At 43.5% G+C, this 15,019-nt stretch overlaps 1 protein-coding gene across 1 annotated transcript in view; it reads left to right on the forward strand.

Moving 5' to 3' along the window:
- The first annotated feature begins 335 nt into the window (after window positions 1-335).
- rnd2 (Rho family GTPase 2) overlaps window positions 336-15,019 on the forward strand; it is a 33,476-nt gene continuing 18,792 nt past the window's right edge. Inside the window, exons 1-2 of the mRNA XM_083896688.1 lie at window positions 336-626; window positions 1,344-1,431. Of these exons, the coding sequence (XP_083752814.1) occupies window positions 525-626; window positions 1,344-1,431 (190 nt within the window). The 5' untranslated portion in view covers window positions 336-524. The remainder of the gene's footprint in view (window positions 627-1,343; window positions 1,432-15,019) is intronic.

A 15,019-nucleotide genomic window follows, 5' to 3' on the forward strand; every position in this document is an offset into this window, starting at 1 on the left:
ATGGGGCTGGCCCTGGGAGCAAAGTAGACTTATTTTAAGATAAAAAAGAGAGAAAAAACTAAAACACATAAATTTGCAAATTTGTAAAAACAAAACAGACAAAACAAGAAAAGATATCAGACACTTATCTTAACTCTTGTATGTCACTCCACTGACACATTATACTACATTACGTGATGATCATATTATACTAATGTGAAGCTGAATGATGTGACTCACTCATGGACACTGTGAACTGAAGGCGTGGCCTTGTAATCAAAGTAGCGGAGTTTCCACTGAGAGCTTCTGTGTGTGCGTCCTGGCTCAGTCACAACAACCACTCACTCACTCACTCACTGTGTCACTCACTCACTCAGTCACAGAGAGCGGACGGTTGCGCGTCCTCCTGGCACCAGGAGCTGGATAAAAAGCGCACGCGGGTCGGCGCATGTATTTGCTCATTTTTCTTCCCATTCATCGATTCCGCTTCGGATGCTAGATGCGAGCCGTCCCCGCGTCAACAGCACACCTCTGACGGACAAACCATGGACAGTCTCGGCAGCCGCTGCAAGATTGTGGTGGTCGGGGACACGCAGTGTGGGAAAACGGCGCTGCTGCACGTTTTTGCCAAGGACTGTTATCCAGAGGTGAGTCCAATAATAATAATAATAATAATAAAAAGAAAGTCTAATTGTTTTAGAATGTTAGGAAAGGACAGTTTGTGAATGAGTGAATTGCACTGCCACTGATATGTAACACTGGACTTGTTCAGCAGGTTTACATTACACACCTGCCTCAGGACACAAGCGTGAAAACAAGAAAGAGAAAGGAAACGCTTGTAAAAACCACAGTTATGTAGCCCTGTACATTTGACTTTTGTTGTCTGTTTGCACATAAAACTTTATGGCATTCCATTGTTGTGCTACAGCATGTGATAATGTTGCTATTAATCTGCGTGTGTATATGTAAAGTATATACATATACAAAGTAGAAAAACATGCATTGATAAGGTCTTAAGAGATTCTACTCTCAACAAAAATTGCAAGTAAAAAAAAAAGTTAAATACATTAAACACAGCAATATAAGTGGAATACAAATGTGCAATATCTTGTAGAAGCACTTCCTACAGTGCATTTTATTCTTAGTTCCCAAATTGTAGGCACTATGGATGTAAAAAAAAAATGGCAACGAAGACCTTAAATCTAGAAACGCGTTAAGCCCGAATTTTATTTGACAGCAGCCTTTAACTGTCAAATATGATCTTCTCACTATAGTTCACCCGTGTGGAGGCTGCGGCTGTGTAAACACAAGGATTATCCTGCTCCAATTAACTGTATGAATGTCAACGCCTTGTTTTTTTCCAGAACTATGTCCCCACCGTGTTTGAAAACTACACTGCCAGCTTCGAGATAGACAAGCAAAGGATCGAGCTGAACATGTGGGACACGTCAGGTAAGACGCTTTCATTTTATTGTTCCGTTTCGTCTGCTGCGCCGTCAAAAACCCATCCACTCCCATGATCCCTGCCATGGCCGTGTGTGTCACCTCTCTGACAGACTGTAGTCAGCTTCACATGGATGTGTCTCTTTTTTTAGCTTAGGGGCATGGGGCTCTTTTTATGGTTGTTGTCTTTGCTTAAAACACCGGTGCCAGCCATGTCTCTCCCTGTCTCTCTCCGTTTCTTGCATTCCTGTGCTGTCCACTGTGTGTGTGTTGCTGCTTCTCTTCCCATGCTCTGGCCAGGGTCAGGCAACTGTGTGAGTGTGTGTGTGCGTGGATAATTCAGACAGGATGTGCCTGAGGGGAACAGTAACTGCTCTAACTGTTTAAGTGTCTTCATCCAACGACGACAAATGCACTGGGGCAGATGTGACACACGCTGTCTGCTAATGTGGTGAAGATTCCTCTTTTGTAAGACTAGAATGTTTCCAGCGTTCACACTCAACATTACATCTCGTATTCATCGCGTTTATTTGTTGAGGTTTCAGCCAGGAGTTTTTTATGTGGTTATTTATGCATAAATTCTTACATAAATTCTGCAAACGAACAACTAGAACAAGGAAAAGTGAAATGCCGTAATCATGTTTTCTACAGACTTCCCTCACAAAATCTGAGGCAGAAAAGTCTCCGCTGTCGTGTATGTTTCTGTAATGTTGTCAGTCAAAAACTGGTTCAGCCTTTCACAGCCGTTCCCCCAATCACCATGCAGAAGCCCAGTGCCCGCCCACTGCTCCATTGACTCCCAGAGAAGCTGAGCTTCTGTGGAAGCGATGACGTTTTTGCCACTTGCATTTGTCCAATCACGGTCGAGCTCACTGCAGTAAAAAAAAAAAAAAAAGCAGTTGAAACAGAGCTTTGAGGCTGCTACGGGAATACAAAAAATCACGTCAATCAAATAGCTGATTCTCGCGCACATTTAGTATTAAGATGTAAATACAACACAGTACGTATCTGACCACATTTTAGAAGAAGCGGATCACTGGTGTCAGTGGTGTTGTGCCGTCTGATGGCGACTTTCTCTGACAACAGATAATCCATACTCTGTCTAGTTAATTACCTTTCGTGGGATTTGGCCTCTGCGCATTAATATGCATTGGGGGAAGTATTCTTGGCGACCAGGCTGCAAGTAGCATGAGCCAGACTCCTGTGCAGAATCCATGCTCTACTTTCATCCCAGTCTTGTCAGCATGGATGGATTAACTGCCCTGAGCTACTTTGAGACTCTGCATCTCATCATAGTCGTCCCAGGCCAGAGACTTGTACCAGCTCTCTGACCGCTGACATGGCTGACCAGTTGAGAGGACTGAATATAAGATCCTCTCAGGGAGGGATGTTTATTCATTTACTATAAACATTCTCAAACCTTAAACTATTCTCCGGAAAGAGATGACAGGAGTCCTTTTTTATGATGGTGAGAGAAAGAATGTTGTTTTTCCTTGGACCTCGTGTCGACCCGGAGAGTAAATCAGCTTGAGCCTGTCAGTCAGGGGTCAGGGTCCTCTGGGGCTCAGGGCCACTACTTAGTGGAGTTCCTTATCTTTAGGCAGAAAGAGCCTAATGATGCAGTGGGAATGTTGTGCTTCTGTCCATCCTTAAAAACCCTAAACCACCTTTGGCAGTGTTAGTCTTTAATCTTAAACCAGGAGCCGCTCCCACCCCACAAACAAACGTGACGTCACCCAGCCCACAGGGCACATGTGTGTGTGTGTGTGTTGTGAAAGCATGTGTTCCTCTGTGAGACTGTGAGGTCCCTGTGCTGTGTGGCATTATTCACTGAATCATAACACGAATTTTCTCCCAACAACGGAAATAATTGCCTCACACTTTGATGAGAAAGGCTTTTATCCTCCCAACTCCACGTCTCTCATGCTCCCTCTAATAGAATCAGATTTGTTTTTCTTCACTCTTTTGCCCACTTCTCAATCATCTTTCATGCTTTCATGTACCTCAGCTGCAGCAATAGCAGTGCAATGCCCACACTCTTGGGTCTCATTCCCGCCATCATTTATAACGCGGTAATTTCAAACGCAAATCAATGTATTTCAGAGGAATTGCTGTCGTCTGTGGATTTACTCGCCGGCGTGTGACAGCCTGGCACAGAGTTTAGCCCTCGCTAAAATATGACCCTTGATTTCACTGTTCCGGCCACTTGCAAACCATCTTGGCAGCACTGACCTTTGGGGGAACAGGAAACGGGAGAGTCCAAAGAGAGAAGTAGTCACCGTGTGCCAAAAGGAGAAGCAACGCCAAGAGAACATTCCTCTCTGTGGCCGTTGCACCTTCAACAAACTGTCCACATCCACCTGCAGCCGCTGCATGCCCTTTGAGTACATCATCATCAAGCCCCCAGTGTTTGCAGAGAATGTGCAAATGAATTTCATCCTGCCAATTTCTGGTGATGCAATTACTGTCCCGTTTCATTTGGACTTGACATTTGCACCAGTCAATCCTCCACTCACTCTGCTGGTAGCCACAAGCCGTTCCCACCTCAGATGTACAGCTTTCCTCTTTTGACAACAAAGCTTTCTGCCCCTTCACATAAAGAATCATCTCCCTTTTAATTGCTGGTGAAGTCTGCCTGCTGTGGTCTGCTCTGTTCACAAAGCAAATTATTGATCGCTATCTGAGGCGAGGCTGTTTAAACAGCTTGCGTCTCGCCTGGTTCACACTTATTTCTCTGGCATGGTTAGATTTGTATCGCCATTAAAAATGCTTCCAGCGTTCATTGTTCCAGCATGGAAATCTGCCATCGATTAGTTTGGTCTCATTAATTCTGGGACTTTGACAAGGCCAGTTCCTTGTAGGGCGGAGGAGAACCGGGATGAGGTGTTCATTTAATGGAGATCATTACCGAGTTCAACTCTGTGTCTCTCTGTGCACGTGTGTTTTTGCACCTTTAAGTAGCGTTTAAGAGAAACCGGGCGCTTTTATGACTTCTTGGAACCAGGGGGGAAACTTTAGCGTGCACTTTGTATTCTGCCCTGCCTTTCACTCCAGACCATCTGGAGAATTGAGCCAATTAGAACGCGATCGAATGGAATTTAAATGAGAGAAACCAGCATCTATGTTGTTTTTTTTTTCTTGCCGAGAGTTGCAGTGCGTGACTTTGGCAGATTTTTGTTGTTGTGTGATGTTATTATCCTGCCTCGGTTTATTTTTGTTTGTGAATAGAAAACACAGAGGCAATCACCTGAAAACGGACTCTTCCAAGAGTACGATCAGATCTGACTGAGGGAGCGTTTGTGTTTATACAGCAGCAGCGTGAGGACGGGCAAGAATTGTTGATCCGGTGGAACTGCTGAACGACTGGGTTTTATCAGTATAGGAAACATGCCTTTGTGTTCTCAGTCATACTGCAGCTGTCTCACGTTACTAACACAATGTCTGACAGAAAATATGAATTACTGCAGTGCAGGAATGTCACGGGATGATATGAGGTCTAAACACTGCCATCCTGAGAAACACAGTCGATTGGAACGATCAAGGTTGCACACAGTTTGGTGTGTTTTCCCTCCTCAGCCGCCATTGTGTTCCCTCCTCTTCTGCCAAGTCAACAAGCTAGCAACTGTTGACGGTGTCGTTTTTTGCATTCAACTTTCTTTCTGCATGAACGCACTTGAACACTCGACATGTCGTGGATAATTGAACGCAGAGTGTCTCATTAGTTAAAATGAAGTGTCGTCCATCCACGAGTCATTGGTCAATGTCAGTGCCTTGGTGATGACTTGTCTAAGGGCCATTAAGTATTACTGTCAATGCTTTCGGGGCTCAGTTGGTCGTCAGCCAGGCTGGGTATTTACAGACCCTGAGGCATTAATGCTTTCTTCCCAATATGGCAAGGATGCCTGGGAAAGCTTCGTGCTGTGATATACGTGCTGTAGCCTACAAATCCCTGTCAAGACAAGACGGGTTTCCCTAAAGTTCACAGAAGGGTACTTTCAAATTCCCTTCACTTCCTCCCGTCTGCTGCCTCTCCAAATGTCCGACCTGCTTCCCAGATGAAAAGTGAAACTCTTTCATTCTGTTTAGTCACGCTCGAGTGGTTTTTCAAAACGCAATCTGCAGGAATCATGTTTTGTTTTCATCTTTGCACTTATCTCTCATGCTGTGGTGTTTTTTTTTTCCTCCTTCTTCCCAGAAATCACTTGTCATTGAAACCACATGCTCATCATTTTTATCCAGAGCACTTCTGTGGGTGGGTTTTTGAGAATTTCATTGTCTGATCAGCAATGTGGAGCTTTTTGTGTCCCATTCTAACCACTCTGGTTTTCTTTCTTTCTCTATTTATTTCGAAACAAAATGCTGTTTCTGCTGTTGGGAACATTAAACGCATCACTTGCTGTGTATTGGATGATTGTTTTCTGCCTGACACTGGCTGTTGCAAACTATTTATTTAAAGCCAGGCTATAGGAAGAAGAAACATATTTGATGAACAATGTTAGAGATAATTACTGAAAATGACTTACTAGATAATTATCCTTTGTTTACTGTCATCTTTGTTTTTTTGTGTGTGGTTCATTTGCAGAGGCAAATATGTTGCATGTCTTCACACTGAGAAGTGTGATAGTTTTTGACTTGACAGAAAGACAGAAACACGACATGCAAGTGTTGTAACACCACTCCCAGTGCCAGCACTCCGTCTGCTCTCATTTACAGTTTCCAACAACATTCCTTGTGTCTTTACGCTCTCTTAACATCCTGAGCCCACTAAGCTTTCCGTTCCGCAACATTTTCCGCTTGATTAATCTCGAACGTGAACTATAACCAATACACAGTGCAGAAATAAAATAAAACAGGCCACCCCCCCCCCGCCCTGGAGCAGAAGTGCCATCAGACCTGCAGTGGTGATCATGCTGATCACAGGAGTCTAATTTGCCTCCCTACACCTCTAAAGTTTTATTAACAAAACAGCATTCAAGTGGTAATAGCAGCCGGTCATGATGTCACCCATAAGAATCTGAAATCTTGATTTTAAGCCTTGTGAATTGCGATTTGAAGCTGGAAATCACCTGCAACCAGGCACCTATTGGACACCAGCTATCATTCACACTGGTGCCCACTCATATGTGTCTTCCTTTTAAATGGGAACGTGATTCACAAAATTGACTGCAACTGAAAACTGGGGTCATTAATGACTGCATTAATGATCAATTATCTTCTTTTTGCAATCAGAACAGGTTACCCTGATGGCTCTTCAATACATTATTACCCTCTGGTGGATTTAACTGACAAAGTGAAAGCCTGTGTCCACGATCTGTGGTTGTAATCCACAGGAAAAGGCAGCTGCACAATCACGGCAGTCTGTAAATACAACTATTGTTTACTTTTGTGAGCGTCCCGAAGGCAGGCTGACGACATCCCTGCACCTGATGTTCGCAAACGTGTGCCAAAAGCGTCCAGAAAAAAAGTTGTTCTTTTTACCGTCTGACTCATCCTCCCAGGGCGATAACCAACTAAACGAAACCAGTTTTGATGATGCATGGCAGACTGGAAGGCAACCCACGATTCACTCAGGGGGAGAGTGTCTGCATGACAGTTTTGGGTAATGAGTAAACAGAGAGACACGGCGGGTGAAACGCTGTAACTTGAAAGGAGGAAGTTCTGTCCCAGTAATAAAACAAACACACACTGAAGAGATTTGGAAAATCTTACCTTAGCCACCTGTTCATCTTTACACCTATAAACAGTCTTTTTAAGGCCTAATTGATGCTATATAATTGTTTCACAGCCATATTCGGCATCGTCACATTGATTGTGTGGCCCTCCAACAGTTGAAAACCCAAAGACACCCAACATGCTTGCATGCCAATACTGGCATTTAGCTCAGAGTCGTGCCGTTTCTAATCACACAGCCACTTGCATGAGATTATATTTGTAGTGTTACAGGAGCACGTAAAGTCATGACAGGGGTAACCTTTTGTATTCTGTTTTGCCTTTTTGCGAATTAAATCTTCCCTTTTCAATTTTAATAGCTGAAGTGTGAGTGGGGGAACAGCACAGAGCAAAGGTTGTGATAATGCTCTTCGAATGCTAACTGCCTCGTTGGATTTTCTGCACGTGTTGGAAATAAACCCGTGCTGCTGTGCCAAGTCTGCAGTCTCCACTCTTTGGCAGAAAAATCACAGAGCATAATATCGTCCAGCTCTTCTACGGCTCTCAGCCGCTTGGCGTCGAGTTGGAGATGAGCCTGTAGCCTCTGCCCTGCAGACAATAGACCCTGATAATCACAGTACAGAAGACTGACATAAACGTTTTACACTGTAGAAATCATACAACAAAGGTTGTACGCGGTGAGAAGTGTCTCAGGTTGTTTTAGAGACAAATCAGAATTCAACATGCTGGGCGTTAGAATGTAAATGTGACCATTAGCTTTACAGCTACTACACTGTTAAAGGGATACTTCACCGATTTGAATGTGGCTTTGTATTGCTAGAATAGCAGTAGTATTTTTTAGAAAATGTGCTTCCCTCCCTCAGTTTTTCACTGAGTTGTAAAAAAAATCTGTTTTCCATTTTCAAAATTTGCTCTACTGTGATGCAAAACGCATCATTTGACTCACAGTAGGGCACATTTGGATAAGGGAAAACAGATTTTTTTACAACTCAGGGAAAAACTGAGGGAGGGAAGCACATTTTCTAAAAAAATACTACTGCTATTCTAGCAATATAAAGCCACATTCAAATCGGTGAAGTATCCCTTTAAGAGCCTTAAAAGTCCTGCATTAAACAATAACCAAAATGTTTGTTACAGCTAAAAGAAATGCTGCAATGTCATCATCTGAAATGTCACCTGCATGTTCACCTCAGTATAGAAATAAGTCATTATTTTTGACATTACACAAACATATCCCCTGTGTCAGGTATTTCCATTTACTCTTTTCCTCCTCACAGTCCTGTTCCAAACTCTCAGAGTAATCATTTTCCTGCCCGGCGCTGCAATCGATTGCACCCTGACTCTCTGAGAGGGCTTTCGTGACATTATGGAAACTGTGGAGGAAAGTTGACAGTACTTTGCTGCCGGGGCTGGATGTTTTGTTTCTTGACCATGGCGAGCAGCTGTGCTCCATCCCCAGAGCTGAGCCCTTTCTGAATCCCAGTCTCAGACTGTAACACAAAGAGCCAACAAGCTGGAGAGGAAATGACGGCCCATAGTTTTGCAACAGCTATGAGAGAAGAAATATGAGACGACGGAGGAAACAGGAGAGCACGACTTAACTTTTCTGGGGGTGGATTGCCAGATATCCTTTCTGCCTGTGCTATTTATTTATCCTCCACACTTTCCTTCTCTGAGAAGCCATTAGCCATGGGTGGCTGCTGGAGCGTCGCCTTGAGGTCACCAGCATTCGGAGGCCGCGCGAAGCAATGGGGTGGGCAGAAGTGCTTCCACAGCCCGCTGCACTGACAAGAACACACAGGCTGTAATTACCACAGAATATCAGCTCTCCTCAGTGGAACATGCACACTCACACCGCGCGGCCTGCCACCTGCAGCTCGCAGACGTGGAACCCTCCCTCCTGCCTGCTTTTACATGGATACAAAACCCAAACGTCCACCTGCCCATGAACAATAAAACAATCACGGTCTGGAGCCGGGAAGCCTCAGACGGTCTACAGCTCTGCAGACTCTGTGATCTCTTATCTCCGTATATGAGATGCAGCAGAGAACCACAACACACTCCTTCACCTTCATCTCAACCTCTATGTAACATCAGCTTAATGCTGAGCACCAGGCAAAAAGGCTATAATCTGCTTAAATGGCACGTCCACTGCTGAACACCACCGCACACTACAGACAAACGTAGTGTATGGCTTTTAGTTATTAATGTGCCCAGAATTAAAAGTCCTTTGTGTGGCGCAAAGGAAAGAGGACTCGAGGCATTTGATGAGCTCACTCTGACTCGTATTACAAGGCTCGTCTTAATCCTTGCCTCACCTTTTCTGTGCTGCTCACAGAGGACAATTTAGCTGTTTAAAAAATGACAAAAAAAAGTTTCCAACTCTTGTGTTTGCAACCATAAAAGGAGACGGCAATGCAAAAGGGATGCAGAAACCACCAGGGAGGCACAATTCTCTACCCCAATAATCTCTACCTTTGATTCATGCTTAAAAAATATGCTTCAGACACAAAGATATATCTCAAAAGCAAAACAGAATCAACAACATTTTCATCACAGCGTGAGTTCTAGCTCTATTCAACTCGACTCTACTCAGTTTGGTATCCGGCGCGTCGTTTTTCATTACTATAGTACACTACCGTTCAAAAGTTTGGGGTCACCTACACAATTTTTTGTGTTTTCCATTAAAACTCACACTTCATCACACTTTATCTATTCATCAAAAGAGTTGCAAAATGAATAGAAAATATAGTCAAGACATTTTAAAAAATTTGAAATAATGATTTTTATTCAAAATAATAACTTTGCTTTCATCAAAGAACCAGCAAAACTGTTCTCAGCTGTGCTCACATCATTGCACAAGGGTTTTCAAGGGTTTTCTAATCATCCAATAGCCTTCTAACACCATTAGCAAACACCCTGGAAATGGGCCTCTATACACCTATGTACATATTCCATTAAAAGACGTTTGCAGCTAGAATAGTCGTTTACCACATTAACAATGTATAGAGTGTATTTCTGATTCATTGAAAGAAAGTGATTTTCCTTCAAAAAATAAGGACATTTCTAAGTGACCCCAAACTTTTGAACGGTAGTGCACCTCCTCAACATGGGTGAGGTCATCATAGCATAGCTGCACGAAACCGCCGTGGCGTTGTTTTATACGCGACACAAACACACAAACTAGTGATGAGCAAAGCAGATCTTTTCCGTCTACTGAATCATTAGAAATAAGTCCATTAAAAGATTAATTCGGAACTTCCTGCATGACTGTCACTGAACTGCAATACGGCTGAACGGGTTGTGATTCGGCTCACGATCGGCAGCTTTCAGCAGTGCTAAATGTTGGAGATTAACACGTTTTCAGGATTTCTAAGTCTTTTTAACTGATGACTTATGCACTTATGACTCTTCCAGTGATGACACTTTCTGACTGTGGTATCGCCTCAGTTCACTTGGAACCTCACCAGAGCAGATACCAAACACAGTAACAGGTAACTATAACTCATGAAAAAGAAATAAAAATGAGTAGTGTCAAGTTAAACAGAGTCGTGCTACAACTGTATAATAGAAAAGCACCATAACATATAGTACTAGAAAATACAGCAAGCTTTGATTTGCACTATCATGAGAACAAACCCCCAACAAATCAGTATGTGGACTGACAAAATCCACAATGATTGAGCCAGTGTGCCATAAAATAAAAGCTACAGCTCTCTCTGTGTACTTGTCATTCAGGCTGTGAATGAGAGGATTTAGGATGCATGTCCTGGAACTGCCCGAATCCAAGCCATCACCCTTGCAACACCACAGGAGAGCTGGTGACACGTTGACAAACTAGCACGTATTGAGGGGGGGGGGTTGTAGGTTGTTTTCTTTCGTTACCGTTCAACTGACGATTTCTTTCACTCCGTCTGCCTCACCACTGCAGAGAGATGCTGTGATGGTGACAGGACTGGAGCGTGAGCCGTCAAAGGTCAACGAGGTGATCTCCCTCACATCCAGCTCGAGCTGCAGCATCAGTAACTGAGCCTGAGGGAAAGTGTGAAGGAAGGTAGCCGAGAGATGATGGCTGCATAAAAGGTTTAAGTCCTCGCCTACTACGGTCTAGTTCTCAGATATCCATGGGAGACTGAGAGCAATGACTCACTATATCCTCTTGGAGAACAATTCACCTAAACACTCTGTGTTTGTTGTTGTTTTTTTGCTCGTGAAGAACATGTTTCTTGAATTTTCACAAAAGGAGAAAGACTCCTTTTCTAGTGCTTTCCATTTTTCTTGATAAGCGTCAATGACGACTTGTTTGAAAACATTTTATTATAGATAACACATTGGCCCTTTAATGGCACCTCATAGAGCTAAACTACAGTACACCGATTTACAGATTGCCAATAGAGACCAACACCTGGTCAAGTTCAGGGCTAAGATTTGACTTGTGTTTAGGTTAAGGTTAGCGTTAGGCATTAACTGGTTGAGGTTAAGTTTCGGGATAACTCTTTGTTTAGGCTGGAAGTAAACGCAGTGTCCTAACAAGAATAGCTCCACAAACCTGTGTGTGCCTGTGGGTTAGATAAATATGTGTGAGTGTATGGGTTACGTGTGTGGGCATGTGTGCGATTGAATAGGCCCGTGAAAGGGAATTCCAACAGTTATGACCCTGTGACCCTTCCCATTGTTTCCCAGCTGACCAGAGGCATAATGGGGGGCTGGTGAGGACGGTGCTGGAGTGGGAGCTTCGGCACAATGAGGCTGGAAAGCACAGCAGATGCCTCGACCAATAGGAAAAGAGATTGGGGGGAGTGAGGGGTTGAAGCACATGAGAGACTGAGGAGGTAGTGTGTGTGTGTGTGTGCCCTTAGTCCATGTTATAAGAGGGTAAGTGTTCACTAGATTGAAAAGATGAAAACCGGGAAAGGGAACAGAAGGAGTAGAGAACAGAGGGATAAGCGTACATCTGTGCTTTTCCGACCCCCACCTTCCCCACATCTCCCTCCAAGGCTTTGTGTTGTGGCTAAGATTCGTCGGTGGCACCCTTGGGACCTGACCCACTCTGGTCCTTGGAGGGAAGCAGACGCACAAACGCCAACTGTGTCACACTTTTAAAGCACCGCAGGCCTCGTGTTACATGCTAAGCGGTCATCTACATAAACATATGGCAAAATAAAACAGTCCCGCGAGGGATTGAATGCCGTGCCTTTTGTCCGTCGTCTTCATAGACGGAAGGAGCACCGGCTGAATCGCGCAACCTTTGTCTTCACTGACCTGAAGTAACGCGATCTACGGCGCAACGCAAGTGAATCCATTGACAAAGTCGGAAGTTATTGATACGAAAATGGACTAGACAACATGAAATGGGAGGACTCCTCCTTGAAATTTATGGTTTTGTTGACATAATGAATAAAAGCTGACTGTGCACAACCACGGTTTGACACTGGGATATTTTCTGGTTGGCTGCTTCCATTTGACCTTTTCCATCCTTTGTGTACATTTTTCACCAGCCCTTCTACCATTTTGTGATTTATCTAAATTATTTAGTGAAGATGCCCGTGCACCAAAGCGCAGAGGCCACTGAGTCATTGCAATCTTATTTCACCTAATAGTTTTCTTCAAAGAGAAACTTATACTTTAATAAAAATTGCTTTGAAAATACTGAGAAGCCGTTCAGTTTGGTAGCAAATCGCACAAAGTTACGCTAAAGCACTTTATTGATTTATTCACAGAATAAGAGGGACAAGCATTTCCACCCTGACACTAAATTAGACCTTTGTTCCTTTTCATAAGCAGAAAAAGTGAATGACAGACAGGAAACCCAGCCAGAGGAAGAGAACTGTGGTTCTGTATGTTTTTTATCTCCCGGTCAGCTCCCTCTTCTTCTTCATGCAACAGAACCAGCTTTGATCAGCCCACATCAAACAGGCGCACAGACTGGTTCTGCTGCTCCCAAAGCTCACGCTCAATCCCTCTGGCTCTCCATCTCCACGGGGGAAAAACCCCTCTCAGCATCCGTCTGCAACCCAGCCGAGCGCAAGGGGATAATATGGGAGGGAGAGGGCCGACTTTCACCTCCATCTTACAACCCCGCCCCCACCACCACCGCCACCGCCACCTGCACCTCGCCCATACGACACACTCTCATCATTTATGGATGACTTTATTTATAAACAAGATCCACTTGCGCTCTTCCTGTCTTGCTTCTGCTGCTTTTGTGGAAGTGAAATTGCACTTGAGGCGCTGCCTCGTCTCCTCACCGGCTCCCTGGGGGGTCGCAGAGTGGACTGGAGGATAGATAGCATCATGATAGGGATGTGTTTGGATGGTTGTGCGCCAGAGGAAATGGAGTCGTTGAAGTGGAGGCTGTCCTTTTTCCGCTTTCCAAGTTTTCCTTTCACATGCATGTGTATAAAGCACATGAACTTTCTCACTCCCCATTCACTTCTGTCATATCAGACGGCAGACGGCAATAGACAGAAGCTGCAGTCAGTGTTATTACAAGTTTTAATGAAAGTCTTTAAGGGGGAGGGACTGAACTATGTGTGCATGAGTACAAATTATGTGAACCCTGCTGTTTTACATGTGAAAAGGAGTGAATTTTTTGAATTGTATATGAGGGGATAAGAGACTTTGAGGTTCAGGAGATTTTTTTATAGCTGAATTCAAAGTCATAGTCATAGTGCTTGGTGCAATTTGGCAACATCTCAAAGAGTGTTGAAATGGAGGTTTAAAACAACAAAAACTATTTTAATTGTTCACATTTTTTCTAAATGCAGGCACTGTGAAGAGGCTGCTGGCTCAGAGAACCAGAACCACCACATGTTTAGCCAAAAAAATGTCTAAATTAGACTTGATTAAAGCAACACCATGCGACATTTGATCTGGCCTCTGCAGCCACAAGCAGTATTTAAAGCTGCTGTCAGTGAAATACTTTAGTCATGGTGTTAAAAAGACATCTATCAGTGACGTGGGTCTCTCGCTGCAAGAAATATAGGAGACACTTTTTCAGACTCCAACAAAAATTGAAGCGAGTCAGAACTTCAAAAAGAATGTTGGTGAATACATTCTCCATTACTAAACAATTCATGACATGAAGTAGTGAAGAGAGGGGAAAATATTATTATTATTATTATTATTATTATAGCAAAGGACAGGAGGTTAGTGCAAGGTTTATCCAGATGATGACATCAATGACAGACGCTTTAATGTTGATTTCCAAAGTGCCAAAGCTCCGACTCTATAGTCCTACTCACTGAACTGAGACATGACTTAATTTTCTGCCTTGTTACTGTAACAAACACACCAAACATGGAATTCTCTATAATTTAGTTTTCTTACTTAATTTATTATAGGTGAATGCTGTCAACTCTGCAACTGTTCTGAAGGCCCCGGCTGACCTGGTTGTTAAAATCGTGTGTTGCCTATTCAGGTTTCAGAGAAAATCAGCTGTAATTTAATATTTATGTGGGCCCCCGGACACTCAGGAGTGCAAGGAAATGGATTGTCTGATAAACCGGCTAAAGAAGCATTGACCAAGGAAATGGTGGATCTAAAGGTTTGTGCAGCATGAGGCAGCGTAAAGAGGAGTGGGAGATGGAAGAGAAGGATCGGCATTGTCAAAAATAATTGGCTTTCACTGAACTTAAAGAGAAGGCACAATGTTGTCCTAATTAGACTGAGACTGGGACATTGTGGATTAGCCAGCTCTCTGAAAACTACAGGAAAAAAAACACCCAGATGGTTTGTGCCAGAGTGGTCACCCAGAGACAATTTAACAACATTTATTTTCACGTGGTCAATTTAAAAGACACATTCAACAGTTGTTTATTGAACTGCCTGACTTAGGGCTTTTGTGTTTTACCTTAAATTAACTAACTTTCAATATTGAGAAGAATTAATTAATTGCCATTAAGGCAGTGTTTGTTTCACCTGCTGA

Source organism: Microchirus variegatus, assembly GCF_963457635.1.
Source record: "Microchirus variegatus genome assembly, chromosome: 10".
Classification (NCBI taxonomy): domain Eukaryota; kingdom Metazoa; phylum Chordata; class Actinopteri; order Pleuronectiformes; family Soleidae; genus Microchirus; species Microchirus variegatus.